Raw genomic sequence first — 14915 nt, 5'->3', positions numbered from 1 at the left:
TTTTAATCTATCTAAAACCTTATTCCGGCTTAGTTCCGTATTTTCCCCTCAATTTCGACGTCCGAGGTTGTTTTGACGTCCGCCCACTATATCGACGTCCGCGGCTATTTGGACGGCTAATTGACTTTGCTTCTAATTAATGAACCTATTACTCCAACCAAATTAGGCACGCAGCGACATTTTGTCATCCTCTATCGCATACAATCATTCTTTTACACTCAACTCTTTATCGAAGGACGCAAGGCCTGCGGACATGTTTCGCGTTCACCTTCATCTGGCACGAAACCGCGAACATAGCCCATATATGCGGAACTGGTCATTTTTGACTTGACTTTAGCTCGCTGGGAGTCCTCATACCACTCCCGGTGCACTGGCACAGCGGTTAAACGATGCGCCACTACCCTGTGATGGCAGGTGCTGCCGCCGGTGGGGATTATGTGACCCAGGTTGATCCTCCCGAGTGACTAAACATTAACTTAACTTAGCTGCGAACTGCCACTGTGGTCACTTTGCTCACAATCCGGTGGGCAGGTTAATTGTGGTGACGACACAAGGGCTCGCTACCTAGGTGACCCACCTGTTTCTTCTCCGGGGATTTTTCCCTCACGACGACACCGACGACGACGACGCCTTATTTCTGCTTGACGGGATCGAGCTTTAACGTTTTCGCGAAGGCTCCAGTTCTTAGACAGCAGCAACAAATCCCGCAAGAAACGTTTGCTTTTCGCGGCGCCTGTACAACAGAGTTCGTTAATTGTGGAGCCTCCATGGTCATCATTCCTTTGAGCAGAGACAACTCTGCAAGAATCTGGCTACAGCTCGTTTGCGGCACTACGGCTACCCTGGTGAGTAGTGGGACGAATGTATCCGCGAAGTGCACGCAGTGTCTCCCTCCGGTCTGTCGGCGGCTTTGAGGCAATGGCCGAGAAGTGACGGCAGGCCGCCGTGCGGTATCTGGCTTCCGAAGGGTCCAGGGAGGTGCACGTCCTGCCAACGCTCACCGTCTCCGCGGCGGTCCAGGATATCGCGACGCAGGCAGCGGCATATATCCCCGGCGGATGGCGCACCATGTATTCCTGCATCTCGTCCGTCACAGCGTTTCTTTCACCGTGTGTTGCGCGTGCTCGCGCAGTCAGACCCGTCGGATCCGTTGACAGGGGCCCAGCGTGGCTATCTTGAGACCACCACGCCCATACACACCCACACAAACCCACTATTTGCGGTGGCATTCGCACGCGACGGTAGCTAGCCAAAGGAGTCACTCAGTTGCAGCGAGGTTTCGCAGTGTGAGCAAAAAGTGCGGAAATGGCTGTGCTCTTGACCAGAACAGGCCTGTGCTTGCTGCTCGTTCTACCATTTCTTGGGGCTCTGGATGAGGAGGGGAAATTGCGGTTCCTCAAGTAAGTACTATCTCCTCCGCAGATAGAGTGCTTGGTTGGTGAAGGCATAGTTTCTGGTTGGAATGCTCAATACTGAACGACCTCCGCACTGATCGCTGCTGTTTTACAAATCTGGTGAAAGAGGGATCGAAGTTAAGTGTGTCTCTCTCATTGATTGCTTCTGTCAGTGGTACATAAGATAAAGACATCGGAAGCGTTGAATTGACATTTTAAGGATCCCTCTCGTACAGCTGTGTAAGACGTGACTATACATACAGGTTTGCGCAGGGCATAGCTGGGGTTGGTACGAACCAGCAACTGTGCAGATCATTACATGATTGTAATAGCTCTCAAAGCCATTTCAGTAATTTTCACGTCTTATCAAATAGCACGCGTTTTGTTTTGCCAGAGCCGCCGCGGTGGCTCAGTGGTTATGACGCTGGGCTGCTGACCCGAAAGACGCGGGTTCGATCCCGGACGCGGTGGTTGAATTTCGATGGAGGCAAAATTTTTGATGCCCGTGTGCTGTGCGATGTCAGTGCACGTTAAAGAACCCCAGGTGGTCAAAATTTCTGGAGCCCTTCACTACGGCGTCCCTCATAGCCTGAGTTGCTTTGGGACGGAAAACCCCCAAAAACCAAACCAGACTCCTAGACGACCAAACATTCTAGCGCATCATTCTGCATGGATGCCGTGTCTATATTTAGGTGTCCTTACTTTCAGGAGATCTGTCAAGACGGCCCACGATGGTAAGTCTCAAATCTCAAAAGTGCTGTCTATACTAGGTATTGCTTGCTTTACCGATGCTTCATACAATTTTCGCTGGGACAAGTTTCAGTCTGATAAAGGATTAGGTGCAGTGCCGCACATGAGTACTTCTCGCATTACGTCTATTTGATTAAAAAATCTAAATGCGTTTTCCTAATTGCCGCAGAAATCCACTGACGTGTTGGTACTGACACTCAGATATAGTACTCAAATCTTCGTGAGTATGAAGGACACTATGCATGAGCACATTGTTACAATGAACAATGCGTACTTGCAGACAATTGATTAAGCTCTGGAAATGTGCTCAGTGGAAACGCTTCGAAGTTAAGGACCGCAGAATGTTTTTCTTCTTTTGAGCGCACATAGACGGGCCTAACACTGCTGTTGTTGACCTCAGTCACCATATGGCAATGACCGCCTTCCAGTGAAAAGCACATTTTTTTTTATGCACGGTGAAAAAGGACGGTCATGATAAACTAAAAAACTGATACGAATTAGCCTGCACACTGAGCAGCGTTCTTCTAAGCCCAGGTTTGCTACATTTGATCCGAATTAGCCTGAGAAAACACATGAACAGATTTCTTCTGAGCCCAGGTTTACTATAAATTTAGACCCTATAAGCATTTAAGCTTATACCTAGTGTGGATTAAAGTTCTCCACTCTGGCCTAGCATATACATGAGTAAACCTTTCTAAACGGTGAATAGAAATGAATAACTGAAATGCAAATGCACCGTGCACCAGATGCAATGGGCTGTTTTAAAAAACACTTATGCTTGTCTGAAGATTATATCATCCGAGCTGTTAAAAACGAAAATCACATGATCACAACCAAACTGACTCAGCTGCTCAACGCTTAAGACGTTTCGACACCAAGGTATAACATACCTCCGGTGGATACCCTGTTCGCGGAGTTGTCCGCGGAAAGCATCTTATCTTTAGCACGTGTGAAAAATATCCGTAATATAACCAACAAGAGAAAACTCTTTATATCGCATTATAATAAACTCCTTGCAACCACGAAGTGTGTTGGCCAAATGCCGCCGACACGGATGGAATGGTGGCTGTTAATATTGTCCCCTTTGAAACAGAGAGGAGGCAGGCCCCGAATTTTTTCTTCTCTTCTTATTTATTAACCAGCCTTTCAAACTAAAAAACTACAATCTAGAAATTCACTTTTTTTTTCATGCGCACCTTGTAATGAGTTTTACGCTATGCCAGCTTTGCGCATTGAACTTCCATCTTCAGGTTACTGCCCTTTCTTTGAGCCATCTATACACCAACAGTTTCTTACCACTGTTTGATGCAGGTGCATTTCCCTTACCTTCACTATCCCTGAGCCCTAGGGCCTCCTGGGATTACTGATTGTGCCTGCCTCGACGTCAAGATGGATAATGCGCAACTCTTTCGAAATATGCTCAACTGCTTCTTCCGATTCCGCACACGCCGGACAAGTTGTCGTCTTGAGCCAGTTTCTTTTAGTATATGTGTCTCCTAGGCATCCTGCATGATCTCGCTATGAACAGTAAGGCTTTGCCTCTTGAATTATTCTAGAACAATTCCATCTATTGGCAGCAACTTATTATTGGCAGCAAACAGTACTTTTACGATGATGAATCTGACACGGTGCAAGAAGTTAAAGCATAGCAGTCATCGCGAACGTACCGGCGTCCGTTCTTGCCGCCATGGCAGCCACTTGTAACACCTGCGACAGTTTTTGAATGTCGAGCCATGCCAACCTTGCTTGCCAACGTACGTAGTTTCATGCCCAAGAAGGAATCTATAGAAGCTATTCTAGACGATAACAGCACCGATATCGCGGTATTGACAGAGACTTGGTTGACTGCTGACATTCGGAACGACGAACTACTTGATAACATTACAGCATTCACCATTCACAGGCGCGATAGGCTCGGTCGAAGGGGTGGCGGCGTTCTCGTCTTCATTAAGTCCTGCACGCCTTCCTTCACTATTGATATTAGCTGCCGTCAAGAAATCCTGTGTGTTAACTTTTCATTTTTTGGAACCACATACATACTGATTGCTTGTTATCGCGCGCCTGATTGTGACATTTCCTTTACTAACGAATTGCATTCAATCCTGCTCGAATTGAATTGTCGCTTTCCCCGCGCTAATTGTATACTTTGCGGCGATTTCAATTTTCCCGATATTAACTGGGCCAACTTAACTGGATCCTCCCGTCTGTCTAAAGCGTTTCTCGATCTAATACTTCTATTTAACTTTATTCAAACAGTCAGTTCACCTACTCGTAATTTCAACACACTTGATCTAGTTTTTGTCACGGATGCAGAATTAATAGATTCTATGTCGTGTGTCGATGGTCTGAGTGATCATAGAATGCTGTTATTCAACCTATCCATTCAAGCACCTGTTCGTCAACCATCCATTAAACACATACGCGACTTTAACAGTGCTGATTTCGCCCGCATCAACGAAGAGTTGGAACTGTTCTACCTTTCCTTTCGCGAATCTGCTAACAGTAGATCAGTAAACGAAAACTGGATGGCTTTCAAACATACACTTTTATCTCTAATTCATACCTATGTACCACTCGTTTCCATTCGTGGTGACGCAGGCAAACCTTGGTTTTCCAATCCTTTGAAAAAACTATCGCAAAAGAAAAAACGCCTTTTCCGCGCTGCCAAAATATAAAATTCTGCTCTTAAATGGGAAAAATATTTTACTGCTCTGAGGGATTACAATAAGCTTTTAAAAAGTTCTAAGAAAAAGTTTTATCATCTAGACCTACTGAGCATCCTCCGTACCAACCCTCCAAAGTTTTGGAACGTTCTTACTCCTCCGCGTAGTAAAAACCATAACATTTCCTTGCTTAACGAAGACGGTTCTCTGGTACCGGTAGAGCAGCGCTCCAATGTAATGAATTCATACTTCTCATCCATTTTCACTCATGAACCTGCTCAAAGCACGCCGGTCTTACCTCGCTCACACCTCAGCCAGATGCCGCCCATTCATATTTCTGCAGAAGGAATCGAGAAACTTATTGACAGCCTTAAGTTCTCTACCAGCCCCGGCCCTGACAACCTCCCCGCGAAGATTCTGAAGTCCACTAAAATAATTTCTAGCCTGATCTTGCAAATCATATTCACCCAGTCATTAACCGACAGCTCGCTTCCGGAAGACTGGAAACTAAGCAAGGTAGTGCCAGTATTCAAATCAGGAAACCGCTCAAATCCGTCCAACTATCGCCCAATTTCATTAACGTGCATTGCATGTAGCTCATGGAACACATTATATACTCTCAAGTCGCCAGCCACCTTCACAATAACTCATTTTTGTTTTCTAAGCAGCATGGCTTCCGCCCCGGTCTTTCATGCGAGACACAACTTTTTGAATTCACTACTGACCTTCATTTGCATTTGGAATCATTATTTCAAACCGATGTCCTATTTTTAGACTTTTCAAAAGCGTTCGATCGCGTCCCGCACCGACGTCTTATGTCAAAACTTTCTTGCCTCAATATTGATCCCCTCACACTATCATGGATTAACTGTTTCCTCACTAACCGGTTTCAATATACCGTCATCGGCGGTTATCATTCAGCAACTCATGAAGTGATTTCAGGCGTGCCGCAGGGTTCTGTGCTTGGGCCCCTGATCTTTCTCATATTTATCAATGATCTCCCATCCGGCATATCTTCGTCCATTCGTCTTTTCGCTGACGACTGTGTGTTATATCGTCGCATTTCCTCTCACGACGACCAGGTTATACTACAAAATGACCTACAAAAAATAGATAATTGGTGTTCCGAATGGTTGATGGAGCTGAACATCACTAAATGCAAATTTATGCAAATTTCACGCAAGCATTCCAATATTACGTATCCTTATTCTCTTCAATCAACTATCCTTTCACAGGTTGAATCATATAAGTACTTAGGTGTCACAATCAGCAGCAAACTGACGTGGGAAAAACACATCACTCAACTCGTTGCTGATACATCAAAAACACTGGGTTTTTTTAGAAGGTCACTTTAACTGTCTCCGCAATCAATCCGTAAACTAGCATACGAGACTTTCATTCGCACTAAACTTGAGTACGCATCAGCAATTTGGTCTCCTCACCAGGCTTACTTAATTAACACCATTGAATCCATTCAGAATCGTGCGGCACGCTTCATTACTTCAGATTACGATTTTCACCACAGCATTACCGCTATCAAGTCATCCATCGCTATCAGCCCCCTAGCCCTTAGACGCAAAGTTTCTCGCTTATGTTTATTGCACAAATTATATCACAATTTTCCTAACCTACGCGAGTCCGTTCTAGTCCCTCCTGTGCGCACGTCATCCCGTTTATTCAACTCCATGAGCATTCAACGTTTACACGGATCAACTAATGCCTTTAACAAATCTTTTTTGCCAGCCGCTATTCAAGACTGGAATCGGCTTCCAGAATCGGTTGTCATTGAAAGCGATCCAGAAAGGTTTAAAGAACGTCTGATGTGTTATCTTGCTGTATAAATGGTTTCATTTCCCTTTCGTGACTTTATTTCTCTTTATGCTTTTGTTGTGTGTGTGTTTTCTTGTTTGTTCTTTTTTTTAATTCTTTTTTTCCCCACCAATGTGAGTCATGATGAATGTACTACTCCCCCCCCCTTATGTAATACCCCCTCCCAGGGGCCTTTAAGGGTCTAATAAATGATGATGATGATGATGATAAAGGCGCACAGTAGTCTTCTTTTTCTTCGAGCTGATGCAGTGAATAACCTTTGCCTTTTGACCCCGCGCTTAACGTTTCTGGTTTCCCATAGATACCTTTACCCAGAGAAATATAGGAGAGTGGAAATACGCAAACGGCACAAATAAATAGAAGGCAGCAAGAACAGCTTCCGCTTTTACTTGTCCGTAGAACGAAGTACAAAATGCTACAGAAAAGCTTTTTTAAGTACGTAGGAAGTTGAGCAAGAAAGACCAGCATCTTTTTCGGGGCGATGTGATTCCAGACTCCTCTGGTTGAAGCACCGAAGTGAAGATATTCAAAATGATGGCTCCACCTGCGATCTTATCTTTTGTCCGTTGCTTTCATGTAGAGACAGAGGAGACCTGTGCGCAACCCTGCCAAAACGGAGGAAGATGTGACACAGGGATATGCACCTGTACCCCTGGATTTTATGGACAGTTTTGCGAACACCGTAAGTATGTATATCATTGCTGAAAGTTTGAGTTTTCCTACTATATATGATAACACTGTAAAATGAATTTTTACTGAAAACTTTTTTAAGTACTTAGGAAGTTGAGTAAAAAAGACCAGAATCTTTTTCAAGGCGATATGGTTCCAGACTTTTGTGGTTGAAGCACCAAAGTGAAGGTATTCTAAATGGTGGCTCCACCTGCGGTCTTATCTTTTGCTCGTCGCTGTCATGTAGAGACAGAGGAGACCTGTGCGCAACCCTGCCAAAACGGAGGAAGATGCGACACGGGGATATGCACCTGTACCCCTGGATTTTATGGACAGTTTTGCGAACACCGTAAGTATGTATCTCATTGCGGAAAGTTTCAGTTTTCCTACTATGATAACACTGTAAAATGAATTTTTACTGAAAACTTTTTTAAGTACTTAGGAAGTTGAGTAAAAAAGACCAGCATCTTTTTCAAGGCGATATGGTTCCAGACTTTTGTGGTTGAAGCACCAAAGTGAAGGTATTCTAAATGGTGGCTCCACCTACGGTCTTATCTTTTGCTCGTCGCTGTCATGTAGAGACAGAGGAGACCTGTGCGCAACCCTGCCAAAACGGAGGAAGATGTGACACAGGGATATGCACCTGTACCCCTGGATTTTATGGACAGTTTTGCGAACACCGTTAGTATGTATCTCATTGCTGAAAGTTTCAGTTTTCCTACTATGATAACACTGTAAAATAAATTTTTACTGAAAACTTTTTTAAGTACTTAGGAAGTTGAGTAAAAAAGACCAGCATCTTTTTCAAGGCGATATGGCTCCATACTTTTGTGGTTGAAGCACCAAAGTGAAGGTATTCTAAATGGTGGCTCCACTTGCGGTCTTATCTTTTGCTCGTCGCTGTCATGTAGAGAGAGAGGAGACCTGTGTGCAACCCTGCCAAAACGGAGGAAGATGCGACACGGGGATATGCACCTGTACCCCTGGATTTTATGGACAGTTTTGCGAACACCGTAAGTATGTATCTCATTGCTGAAAGTTTCAGTTTTCCTACTATGATAACACTGTAAAATGAATTTTTACTGAAAACTTTTTTAAGTACTTAGGAAGTTGAGTAAAAAAGACCAGCATCTTTTTCAAGGCGATATGGTTCCAGATTTTTGTGGTTGAAGCACCAAAGTGAAGGTATTCTAAATGGTGGCTCCACTTGCGGTCTTATCTTTTGCTCGTCGCTGTCATGTAGAGAGAGAGGAGACCTGTGCGCAACCCTGCCAAAACGGAGGAAGATGCGACACGGGGATATGCACCTGTACCCCTGGATTTTATGGACAATTTTGCGAACACCGTAAGTATGTAACACTGTAGCACCGTTTGATAACAGTGTAAAATAAATTTTTGCAGGAAAACTTTTTTTAAGTACTTAGGAAGTTGAGTAAAAAAGATCAGCATCTTTTTCAATGCGATATGGTTCGAGACTTCTGTGCTTGAAGCACCGAAGTGAAGTGAAAGCATGGGCAAACACAACATCCGCTAATATAGAACACATCTACCTGTTACAGAAAAAAGTATCTCCGACACACATATAATGCTTCTTATACTGCTTCCACATCAACTTTCTTTAACAACTCTGGTGTAATTCCAGCGCTCACAATCTCTATAGACATCGCTGAAGTCATGTATATAAACAGGAAATCCACAGGAATATAAAAAATATACGTAACCTATCCCAATTACAGGGCAGAACTCCAAGTTACATTACAAGACAGATCGAAGATTCCTCAGTACCGATGTCACGTTCAAGTTACGGGAAACAGTGCCTTAAGTACACTACACCAACGCTTTTGAATTATTATAATTCGGTCCGTTTTGACCTCTTCACGGCAACCTACAAGGACCTCCGGCAGATGTATTTTGTTTCTATGTAATGATGTCTAGCCTTGCTATTGTTTTCTGTTGCATTTGTAGCAGTAAGTTCCGCGGTTGTTTTCTGTTGTTTTCGTTTACTATGAATACTATATCTGCTTCATATTAATTATGTATGTATATGTTAGGTATCAAAAACATGTTTGCTTATGTAATGCTGCCACTCTGTCGAAATAAGGGATTGTGGACACGCCAAGCTGTCCAAGGACAGCTCTTTTTCTACAATCCCCCCATCTGTATTTGATGGCAAATAAAAGATTTCATTTCAAATGCTGGCTCCATTATCATCATCATCATCAGCCTGACTACGCCCACTGCAGGGCAAAGGCCTCTCCCATGCCTCTCCAATTAACCCTGTCCTTCGCCAGTTGCGGCCACCGTATTCCCGCAAATTTCTCAATATCATCCGACCACCTAACTTTCTTTTGCTCGTCGCTGTCATGTAGAGAGAGAGGAGACCTGTGCGCAACCCTGCCAAAACGAAGGAAGATGCGACAAGGGTATATGCATCTGTACACCCGGCTTTTATGGACAATTTTGCGAATACCGTAAGTATGTATTCGTTGCTGAAAGTTTTAGTTTTCCTACGATGATTACACTGTAAAATAAATAAATAAATATAGAGAATAAACTGTATGCCTGGAAATAGTTCAGTGTTCATGAGGAGTTCAAAGACTGCGCTGAAGGTGTCTGATTATGTGTTTGTCTGAGGTGGGCTTCACTGGTGTTTGTCAGAACCGGCGGCTTTGGAACACTACCATTTTGGGCAAAAATATATGTTTATTTGGATCACTGTCCTTTTTTTACAGACCGGGAGATAGCCACAGAGAACGAGTAAAACTTGCTGCTGGGCCAATTAGCGCATTTCTTTGGGCGAAGTTAGCGCCACACAATAAAAACTCAAGAAAAACTATGCGCTTTGTACTGTGTTACTCGCAGCGGGGAACATGAATTAGCATGAATGCCTTGTTTGGTTGTGGTTGATCACTATGATAGATCACCGGAAGCGGATTGTGGGATTTTAACACCCCGAAGCGACTCGGACTATATGGGACGCCGTAGTGGAAGTCTCTGGATTTGTTTAGACCACCTGGGGTTCTTTAACGTGCTCTGACATTGCAGAGCACACGGACGTTCTTTTTTTTGCCTCCATCGAGATGCGGCCCCCACGACCGGGATCGAACCCCTGACCTTGGGATCAGAAGCTGAACACCAAAGCCACTGAGCCAGCGCGGTGTGTTGATCACCGGAAGTGGGGGTGGAAGAGCCCAAGTGGCGAGACTAAAAATGTAATAGACATATTGTGCTAGCATTCTGGCATCGTGCAGGATGTCGAGGTGTTCGGCAGATATATATTGACAACAGGATGATAAGGTCTCGAATTAGCCTAGGCTTGAAGAGGGGGAGGAGGAAGGCGATAAGGAAGAAGCCGATCAACGAGTTAGCAGCAAGAGGGAGAGTGGAAGTAATCAATATCTCCCTTATGAACAGATATTCAGCTTTAATCGGAGACGACGATCTTAGTGTTAAAATAATGAGTGATCATCACAAAAATATCATTTTCGAATGCGTAATGAAAGTAGAGTGGCTGAACAAGATACTGGTGAGCTCTCAGGGGACGGAAGATTTCATTAAGAAAGGGAAAATAATGAAAGCCTCTATTCTCATAGAGATAATAGATTGTGGATTGTGGCGTTTGAACTTACCGAAGCAACTTAGGCTATGAGGGGAACCGTAGTGGAGGGCTCCGGATTAGTCTGGACCACCAGGGGTTCTTTCACATGCGCTGACATTGTACAGCACACAGGCGTTTTTGTATTTCGCCTCCACCGAACACACGGCAGCCGCGACCGGGATCGAAACCGTTAAGTTTGGATCAGCAGCCGAGCACCAGAGCCACTGAGCCACTGCGGCGGGTCCAGACAGAATAGAACGGGCTGAGCTGTCAAAGTTAATCAATAAGCGTATGATAACCTCAACTGTCATGCAGGTATTGCGGAATCAGGGTGTAGAAGAGTTTTATGTGAAAATATTGGAATATATTTATCACGATATCACAGCTACCATAGTCCTCCATAAAGTCAGCAATAAAATTTCAATAAGGAAGGGTGTCAGGTAGGCAGACACAATGTCGCCAATGCTATTCACCGCCTGTTTAGAAGAGGTATTCGGAGGCTTGAACTGGGAACAGTTGGGGATGATTGGTTTTGGTTTTGTGGGGTTTAACGTCCCAAAGCGACTAAGGCTATGAGAGACGCCGTAGTGAAGGGCTCCGGAAATTTCGACCACCTGGGGTTCTTTAACGTGCACTGACATCGCACAGTGCACGGGCCTCTAGAATTTCTACTCCAAAGAAATTCTAGCCGCCGCGGCCGGGATCGAACCCGCGTCTTTTGGGTCAGCAGCCGAGCACCATAGCCACTGAGCCACCGCGGCGGCACAGTTGGGGATGAGAATATGGAGAATATCTAATGGAAAATATCTCAATGGAGAATATCAATGGAGAATATCTAAATAAACTGCGATTCGCTGATGACATTGCCTTGCTAAGTCACTCAGGACATGAGCTGCAAGGCATGGTCAATGAGTTAGACAAGCAGAGCCGAACAATGGGTCTAAAAATTGACATGCAGAAAACCAATGTAATGTCGAACAGTCTAGCAAAGGAACAGCAGTTCACTATTGGTAGTGAGGGGCTGGAAGTAGTAAGGGAATATGTCTACTTAGGGCAGGTGGTGACCGGTGGTCGGGACCATGAGAGGGAAATAACTAGAAGGATAAGAATGGGGTGGAGAGCATATGGCAGGTTCTCTCAGATCATGAATGGCAGGTTACCAATATCCCTGAAGAGAAAAGTATACAGCAGCTGTATCTTACCGGTGCTCACCTATGATGATGATGATGGACCGACATATGGAGGTATAATATGTAGAGAATCGGTACTAAAAGCGGTACTAAAAACGCATATGAACGCTCTAAGAGACAATGAGAACAATGCCATTATCTGTGTGTATAAGATAATTAAGGTGGCTGTGGAGTTCTACACAGATTAATACTTTAGTCGAAATAATAATGGTGAAGCCAGTAGCGTGGAGGAATTGGACGTCCCGTCGGACATCCCGTCTGCTAGAAAAAATTGCCACCCTGTACACATAGTGCCTCATGACCTCGAGAGGACTGGAATCTTGGGTGACCAATAACGTCATATCTTATTCCGCAAGAAGGGGAACGTACTTTAATAACGTGATGGCGCTCAATACTTAGTTGACTAACTAACATTCACTAATAAACTTTTTTATTTTAGATTTTAAGATGCAAGGTATTTATTACGAAATTGAAGGCCGTCAACATCGAATGCGAGCCTTGTTTTTAGTGCGTAAGCACTAATGCGATGGGCCCCAACGACGAGCAAAATCGTCCGTTGTTTGCTCCCTTGTCGCAGCTGGCGGCACTGCCCGCTCACCGTCGTCTTCTACGAAGCACAAATCTATGCTTTCGCACTGATTCGAATGCAGTAAACATTCTCTGTAGCTTTTATATTTTCTTAATCGGCAATGTGACTCTAATTAGCGAACGTCAAAAATACGCTTTTGAGAGCTTGCCGAGTTTTCTCCTGAATGCATGCGTATAAAATGGCGTCGCTGGAATTTGCGATGCATCAAATACGGACGGAATTTGTGTATTTTGATGATGTAGTAGAAGGTACCTTGATTTCGGCGTCGATATGCGCGACGCTAATTTACAAATATGTAATGCGGAAAAGCCAGCTCAACGAGTTTCGAAAGGCGTTTTATGGCGGTAGACATTTCGAACAACATCGCCGAATAAGAAAATTTAAAAACAGGGCAAACCTGCGATGTTGGCGACCTTCAATTTCGCCATAAAACCTTACCCCATAAAATTTAAAATAATTTAAAATAAAACAGTTGATTAGGTAATTTTTCTTAATCGGTAATAGGAGATATTCAAAATTCCGCAAGTGCGCTTTCTCACATAACTATGTTGCCAAAGGCAAGATGGCCGATTGCTATATAAACAAACTGCAAGGGCTACAGGGCATGCTTTAAGGATGTGGATAGAGTGTGAGAAACATTATTTTGAAAATCAAATGAAAAACTAGTCCTCCTTGCTTTGCTTCAGCTGGAAACACATGGTCAGCTAACTTGTCTTGGGCAACATTGTTGTGCAGGAAAGCGAACTTACGGAATTGCGAAAATCCCTATCCCGTACATATTGTCCGCCTTGCTCTACAGTTCAGCGGCACAGACTGCATCGACGTGTCTCTCACAGTTTTTAGAATAAAAACCTGTAAAGTCTTAAAAAGCTACACTGTATAGCCTTCATAGATTATGATAAAGCATTTGACTCAGAAGAAACCTGAGCAGTCACGCAGGCCTTGCGGATCGAGGCTGTAAAGCAGGCATATGTAAAGGTACTGAAAAATATATATAGCGGCTGCACAGCCGCCATACAGGAAGTGACAAAATCTCATTCAGGAAGGGTGTCGGGCAGGGAGAGATTATCTCTCCAGTACTGTTCACCGCGTGTTTCAGGATCTATTCAGAAAACTGGATTAAGAAGAGTTGGGGATAAGAGTTGATGGAGCGTACCCTAGTAACCTGCGATTCATCGGTGACATTATCTTGGCAATAACTCGGAGGACGTATTGAAAAATAGGATCGTTGATTTAGACAGGCTAAACAGAAGGGTTGGGCTAAAAATTCATATGCAGAAAGCTAAAGTAGAAAAGCAGTTTACGATAGGCAGCGAAGCGTTGGAAGTGGTAAGGGATACTTACTGTATCCCTCAAGAGCAAAGTATATAACAAGCTGTATCCCACTGGTACTCAATATATGGTGCAGAAACAGGGAGGCTAACGAAAAGGCTTGATCTTAAATTGTGTACAAAGCCGTGAGTTATGAAAGAAAAGTGATAGGCGCAACGTTAAGAGATAGGAAGAGGGCAGAGTGGGTCACGGAACAAACGCGGAGGACATCCCATTTGAAATCAAGAGGAAGATAAGGGCTTAGGCAGGGCATGTAATGTGAAGGCAAGATGTGTGATGGGCGTTAAGCGGAGTGGACTCCAAGAGAAGTGTAGCAGGGGCCTGTAAAACATGAGATGAGAAAGCTTGCGGGGGTAAGGTGGTCGCAGTCGGCACAGAACAGGGTTATTTGGAAAATTATAGGAGAGGCTTTCGTCTTGTAGTGGGTGTAGTTGGGTTGATGACGATGATAACGATATGATGGTCACTGTGGTTATGGCCAGTGTTTTTTATTGCGCGAAAGCAGGTCTTCTTAGAGTCTTTTTTATTGTAATAGTGGCGAAGTGTTTTGACAGGGCAGTAGCGGCACAAGCCTCATGGAAGTATGCGCTCCAGAGCTATAAGTGAGCCACAGATGACTGGTAGCGTGGGACATTAAATGTGCTTTTGCGGCGCTTCATTCTGAATAAAAGAAGGTTGCACGACGCATGCGCCACCACGTAATATATGTATGACGACCAGAGGCGTTCAAGCTGATTACAGGTGAGGATCAGGCAACAGGTGATAATCAGGCATAAGCTGATTAGCTTACCTCAATGTGAAATTAGTACCACAGTCGAATCGGTGAGAGATGTCAGGGGCACGCCTACGGCTGGCTCACACAATCATTAAAGAAAAAAAAAGAAAAGAAAAGAAAAGGAG

At 44.2% G+C, this 14915-nt stretch overlaps 1 protein-coding gene across 1 annotated transcript in view; it reads left to right on the top strand.

Annotated features, from left to right (window-relative positions):
• The first annotated feature begins 761 nt into the window (after positions 1–761).
• LOC149342165 (uncharacterized) overlaps positions 762–14915 on the top strand; it is a 20737-nt gene continuing 6583 nt past the window's right edge. The window contains exons 1-4 of the mRNA XM_089546760.1: positions 762–1400; positions 2103–2128; positions 7218–7319; positions 7554–7655. Of these exons, the coding sequence (XP_089402886.1) occupies positions 1306–1400; positions 2103–2128; positions 7218–7319; positions 7554–7655 (325 nt within the window). The 5' untranslated portion in view covers positions 762–1305. The remainder of the gene's footprint in view (positions 1401–2102; positions 2129–7217; positions 7320–7553; positions 7656–14915) is intronic.

This window comes from Amblyomma mixtum, chromosome 5, assembly GCF_055824585.1.
Source record: "Amblyomma mixtum isolate Tamu chromosome 5, ASM5582458v1, whole genome shotgun sequence".
Classification (NCBI taxonomy): domain Eukaryota; kingdom Metazoa; phylum Arthropoda; class Arachnida; order Ixodida; family Ixodidae; genus Amblyomma; species Amblyomma mixtum.
This window is presented reverse-complemented; position numbering and strand designations above follow the sequence as displayed.